At 44.5% G+C, this 6,819-nt stretch overlaps 1 protein-coding gene across 1 annotated transcript in view; it reads left to right on the top strand.

Annotated features, from left to right (window-relative positions):
- LOC141052995 (uncharacterized) overlaps positions 1-4,046 on the top strand; it is a 65,493-nt gene extending 61,447 nt beyond the window's left edge. The window contains exon 16 of the mRNA XM_073550318.1: positions 770-4,046. Coding sequence (XP_073406419.1) covers positions 770-2,196 — 1,427 coding nt within the window. The 3' untranslated portion in view covers positions 2,197-4,046. The remainder of the gene's footprint in view (positions 1-769) is intronic.
- The last annotated feature ends 2,773 nt before the right edge of the window (positions 4,047-6,819 follow it).

Raw genomic sequence — 6,819 nt, forward strand, 5'->3', positions numbered from 1 at the left:
TAGCGAGCAGTGTCATGTGCGGATATTAATTTCTCTTCAGTATCGGCACACATGACCACCGGCAGCAGCAGGAAACCGGTGGCTGACACTGCTCGCTACTGAAGAGGAATAAATACTCATCGTGATCTCCGATGAACAGTCTCTGTGAGTATTCTAGCAGCTGCCCTTCGACTTGCAAGTAGCGCATGATGTCCCTGCCATGCTCTGCTTAATGCTTGTAAGCAGGATGCTGCGACTGAGAGGGAGCAGAGGAAGGTAAGTGTAATTTATTTTTAATATTTTCTGATGGGGCCAAGCACACCAGGATAAGGATGTGACCATGCATACCAGGATGCCAGAAAGGAATGAATATTCATTGCCCTCCAAGCCCATGGGCATGGAATGCAGTGCATATTCATTTCTCTTTAGCAGCAGGCACAGGAGTTATCCTGAGCCACTGGCTCCTGCCTCTGTGACCCGCTGCTCTTCCGAAACCGCTCTCCCACCTCTCCACCACAGCCAGAGCCGATACATCTGGACTATAAGAATCACCCCCCATTTTCCTCTACATTTTGGGAGGAAAAAAGTCCTTCTTATAGTCTGAAAAATATGGTAACAAAGAGGGTTGCTGGTCTGAGAGTTACTATTAGATTGTGAACTGTTTTTGTCCAAAAAAATATTTTGTAACATAACATTACATTTTTATAAATATTTTATATGCAAATAAAAAAAATATATAATTTTAAGGATATTTTATTTAAAATTAGTAATTGGGTTTTATTATTGACAGATTGCTGTATCAGGAGATCAGAGGGAGAGCTGACATCTTCAGTTTTTAAATCGGATGACCTTGAGATCTCACAGGATACAATTGAAGTGAATGCCATTTCTCCAGATATATCATCATCCCTTCACAGAAAAGATCAGTCATCTGATACTTGGAAACAGGTCCTATCTTCTGATCCATTAAAGACCATTACGAAAAATCCAACTGACAAATGGAGAGTAAAAAATCAAAATATTCTTACAACAAATAAGCTATTTTCATGTTCAGAATATGAAAAAAGTTCTCTCAAATTGTTTTTTGTTGCACAACAAACAATTAGCACAGAGGATACTAGATATTCTTGTTCCAACTATGGAAAATATGATAGCCAGAAATCAAATCTTGCTAAGCATGAGATAATTCACACAGAAGAGAAACCATATTCATGTTTAGATTGTGGGACTTGTTTTGGATATCAATCACATCTTATTAGACATCAGAGAAATCACACAGGGGAGAAGCCATATTCATGCTCAGAATGTGGGGAAAGTTTTACAAATAAATCACATCTTGTAAGACATCAGAGAAGTCACACAGGGGAGAAACCATATTCATGTTTAGAGTGTGGGAAAAGTTTTGCAAATAAAACATATCTTTTTACACACCAGCGAAGTCACACAGGGGAGAAACCATACTCCTGTTCAGAATGTGGGAAATCTTTTGCACAAAAATCACATATTCTTAGACATCAGAGATGTCACACAGGGAAGAAACCATATTCATGTTCCCAATGTGGGAAAAGTTTTGCAACTAAATCACATCTTGTTAAACACCAGAAATTTCACACAGGGGAAAGGCCTTTTTCATGTTCAGACTGTGAGAAATGTTTTACAGAAAAATCAACTCTTATTAGACATCAAAGAACTCACACAGGGGAGAAACCATATTCATGTTCAGAATGTGGGAAATATTTTAACCAAAAATCGTCTCTTGTAGTTCACAAGAGAACTCACACTGGAGAGAAGCCTTTTTCATGCTCAGAATGCGGAAAATGTTGTGCAGATAAATCAAATCTTTTGAAACACAAGAAAATTCACACTGGGCAAAAGCCCTTTTCATGTTCAGAATGTGGAAAATGTTTGGTAGACAGGCAAAGTCTCTTGAAACACCAGAGAACTCACACAGGGGAGAAGCCATTTTTATGTGTTGAATGTGGAAAATGTTGGGCAGATAAATCAAGTCTGGTTTCACATCAGAAAATTCACACAGGGGAGAAGCCATTTTCATGTTCAGAATGTGGGATTTGTTTTCTACGTAAATCACATCTTGTTAGACATCAGAGAATTCACACAGGGGAGAAACCATATTCATGTTCAGAATGTGGCAAATGTTTTACCCGAATAGCGCACCTTTTTAGACATCAAAAATTCCACATGGGAAGAAGCCTTTAACATACCTAGAAGGTGAAAAATCTTTACTGGAAAATCATATCGACCAAAACTGTGCCACTAACTATTAACTTGTCTCTAATCTTCCCTTAATCTCTAAACTCCTGTAACGCCTGGTTCACACTCCACTTATCTGCTATCTCTCAGATAACTCTCTTCTCAATCCTTTACAATCCGGTTTCCGCCCTCACTAAAGTCTCTAATGATCTTCTAACAGCGAAATCTAATGGTCACTACTCCATGCTAATTCTCTTGGATCTCTCCACAGTATTCGACACTGTGGATCATCATCTCCTCCTCACTATGCTCCGCTCCAACGGCCTCAAGGACACCGTTCTCTCCTGGTTCTCTTCCTATCTCTCTGACTGCTCCTTTACTGTATCTTTTGCTGGCTCCTCCTCCTCTCATCTTCCCCTTACTGTTGGGGTTCCTCAAGGATCGGTTCTAGGCCCCCTCCTCTTCTCCTTGTATACTGCCCCTATTGGTCAAGCAATCAGTAGATTTGGGTTCCAGTACCATCTCTATGCTGATGACACCCAATTATACGCTTTTCCTGATATCACGTCTGCCTTTTTGGAAAACACCAGTGATTGTCTTACCGCTGTCTCTAACATCATGTCCTCCCTATCTGAAAATGAAACTGTCAAAAACAAACTCCTCGTGTTTCCTCCCTCTACTAACCTACCTATGCCCGACATTGCCATTTCCGTGTGTGGTTCCACCCTTACTCCCCAGCAACATGCCCGCTGTCTTGGGGGTCATAATTGATTCCGAGCCTTCATTCGCCCCCCCACATCTGATCACTGTCCCACTCTTGTTATCTGCACCACAAAAACATTTGTAGATTTCAACCCTTTCTTACTTTTGACTCTGCAAAAACTTACTGTTTTTCTTATTCATTCTCGTCTGCACTATTGTAACTCTCTACTAATCGGTCTCCCTCTTACCAAACTCTTCCCTCTCCAATCTGTCCTGAATGCTGCAGCTATGATCATATTCCTCACGAATCGTTATACTGATGACTCTACCTTGTGCCAGTCATTACACTGGCTACCCATCCACTCCAGAATTCAGTGTAAACTTATTACTCTCACCCACAATGCACTCCATGGCTCAACACCATCCTACATCTCCACCCTCATCTCAGCCTACCACCCTACCCGTGCCCTCCGTTCAGCTGATGACCTGAGGTTAGCATCCTCATTAATCAGATCCTCCCACTCCCGTCTCCAAGACTTTTCACGAGCCGCGCCAATTTTTTAGAATGCACTACCCAGGCTAGTATGACTTATCCCCAATCCCCACAGTTTTAAGTGTGTCCTAAAAACGCATTTATTCAGACTGGCCTATTTCCTGAACCCATTAACCTAAATATCCCTGTGTGGCTCATTCAAAATTTTTTACCATATCCAGGTTCCTTGCATCATGTTCCCACATGCTTTATGCATTTAGTAGCCCTCTGTGTCTGTACTGTTACATATTTAGACTGTTACAGGAACACCCGATTCTTACACTATGGCTGGTCCGAACTATAAAAGCAACAGTTACCATCCACTTTTCGTGTCTCCCCTGTTTTCCTCATAGACTGTAAGCTAGCGAGCAGGGCCCTCATTCCTCTTGGTATCTGTTATGATTTATGTGATTATTGCTATGCTGTATTGTCTGTAGAAGTCCCCTCTATAATGTAAAGTGCTGCGGTATATGTTGGCGCTATAGAATATCATTATTACATGAGACAGTCGTATAAGTAAACAAGAAAGAGAAAATTATTTAGAACTTATACTAGAATTAAAAATATATGTAGTTACTAATATCTGTCATTCAAAAAGGAAATAAAAAGCAACGTTCAATGTGCATTAAATATCTCATTCTCATTTATTTATGTATATACCGTATTTTTCGGACTATAAGGCGCACCGGACCATAAGACGCACCCCAATTTTCAGTAGGAAAATAGGGAAAAAAAAAATAATGTGTCAAATGGGGGTCCGTCTTACAGTCCGACTTCAGCTTACCTGGGAAGGGATCCGGCACAGGTGGAGAAGTAGTCACAGGGGTCATTCAGTGGTCCAGGCTCGTGCGGTGGCGGCTCTGTGCTGGGGCAGGTTGGTTGTGCTGGGGCAGGGGCAGCTGTGCTGGGGCAGGGCAGCAGGGCTGGGGCTGGGGCAGCAGTGCTGAGGCAGGGGCAGCTTTGCTGGGGCAGGTGGGCTCTGCGGTGGTGGCAGCTGTGCTGGGGCAGGGGCAGCAGTGCTGGGGCAGGGGCTGCAGTGCTGAGGCAGCAGTGCAGGGGCAGCTGTGCTGAGGCAGGGGCAGCTGTGCTGGGGCAGGTGGGCTCTGCGTTGGTGGCAGCTGTGCTGGGGCAGGTGGGCTCTGCGGTGGTGGCAGCGGGTGGCGCTCTGCGGTGCGGTGGTGGCAGCGGGCTGTGCTCCGGTGCAGGGGCTGCAGCTCCGCCGGCATTTCTTCGCAACCCGGAGGCCCCCGCAGTTCCCTTGCTGGCCGCCGCCTTGTTGCAATGGCCTACGGGAGCATGGACGCCGGAAAGATGGCCGCCGGTCCGGAGACGGCGCATGCGCAGCTTCAGATCTCGTCCCAAGATCTCGGGGGACGAGATCTCGTTGCCGAGATTTGAATCTCGTCCCCCGAGATCTCGAGACGAGATCTGATCCCGCGCATGCGCCGTCCCCGGACCGGCGGCCATCTTTCCAGCGTCCATGCTCCCGGAGGCCATCGCAACATGGCGGCGGCCAGCAAGGGAACTGCGGGGGCCTCCAGGCTGCGAAGAAATGCCGGCGGAGCCGCCGCCCCTGCACCGGAGCACAGCCCGCTGCCACCACCGCACCGCAGAGCCCCGCCCGCTGCCACCAGGTTAGACCGTGTATTGCGACCATAAGACGCACCCCCCGCTTTCCCCCAAAATTTTGGGGGAAAAAAGTGCGTCTTATGGTCGGAAAAATACGGTACTACATCAACAAATGTATTGCAATACTTTTTAAGCCTCTCAAAAAAAAATCCAATACTTCCTCCTCCCTCTTCAGCAATAAGACATTCATTATTTTCAATCCACAATCTCCTTGTCTGAACAGTCTTTAACTTATAAACCTTACAATTCTAAACATGTTCATGTTACAACTTATTTTTTCCATGTACGATCCATTCTGTCTTTGTAGAAACATCAGGTGTGATCCATTTTTTTAAACCCCTTAATGTAAAATCTCCTACGGGGATGCAGTGCCTTAGGCTAGGTTCACATTTGCGGTTTCGTCCGCAACCATGAACTCCTGCAAAAATGCATGCAAACACGTAAAACTGCAGCAGTTTTTAGCCGCATCATCTTACACTCGACATCAAAAAAATGTGTGTTTTTTATGCGCATGCTTCCCATTTGGAAAATTTTTTCCATGACATATTCTGAGACACAAGCCACCCCCAATGGGCGTGCCTCATGGGATTTCGTTATATAGACCCTTGTAGTGCTGAAAACAGCAGATTTTGAGCCTGTATCCTGCATCAAGATGGATATTCCCAAGAAGAGTTTCTTGTTTAAACTGGATTTGGATATCAAATTGGCTCTTGCATTTGCTTCTGAGCAAGAAAGGGAACGAGAAAGACGGAGAATACGGCGTTGGCTCTTTTGGCAACACCCCATTCTTGAAGTCCATGATAGCCGTGGAGCCTACCACTCCTTATTCAGTGAGTTCCGTGAAAACCCAAACAAATATTTTGAGTACACAAGGATGTCTCAAGAGAGCTTCCAGGAATTACTGGCTCGTGTAGAAGCCATCAGCAGACAGGAAACCCAGCTCCGTAAAGCTAGTCCAGCTGAGGAACGTCTGCAGGTGACATTAAGGTACGTAATATTTAAAAATAAACGCACACCTGTCATAATTACTATTGTTCTGCAATGTCCTTTTTTTTGCAAAACCCCTGTCGTTAATATTATTATTCCTAAAAAAAATTTCTTTCTCTGTTAGGCTCTCTCCGGTAGCCAGGAATCTTCCTATCATTGCTCCATTTTCAGTTCCAAATAGGTCTTTCAACCCTTTCTGGGATTATTGCGGACACTTGCCGGGCTTTGTGGGAAGTGCTTCGTCATGAATTTATGAATTTATCCCTCTACCCACCACGGAATTGTGGCAGGAAAATTCTGGAAAATTTGTAATTTCCCCAACTGTGTCGGAGCAGTGGATGGGAAACATATTAGGGTAACAAAACCGGCTCGAAGTGGATCCGAGTACTTTAACTATAAAAAATACTTTTCTATAGTGCTCATGGCCATAGCAGCTGCAGACTGTAGTTTTATTGATGTGGACATTGGTTCTTTTGGCTGTGGAAATGACTCCCAGACCTTTAAAAACTGGGACATGGGCCAGCGCTTGTATGCCAATATTTTTAATTTCCCCCTCCCATAACCTCTACACAAAACTCAAGGCCCGCCAATGCCATTTGTTGTGGTAGGGGATGAGGCCTTTCCGATGTGTGGAAACCTGGTAAAGCCATACTCCAGTCGGGACTTGAACCACACAAAAAGGATTTTTAGTTACCAACTGACCAGGGCCCACAGAACTGTTGAGTGTGCCTTTGGTATTGTCTCAAAATGGCGCATTCTAGGGACAGCAATTAATCTTA

The sequence above is a fragment of the Dendrobates tinctorius genome, unplaced genomic scaffold, assembly GCF_039654945.1.
Source record: "Dendrobates tinctorius isolate UK_male_01 unplaced genomic scaffold, ASM3965494v1 ptg000164l, whole genome shotgun sequence".
NCBI classification, from domain to species: Eukaryota; Metazoa; Chordata; class Amphibia; order Anura; family Dendrobatidae; genus Dendrobates; species Dendrobates tinctorius.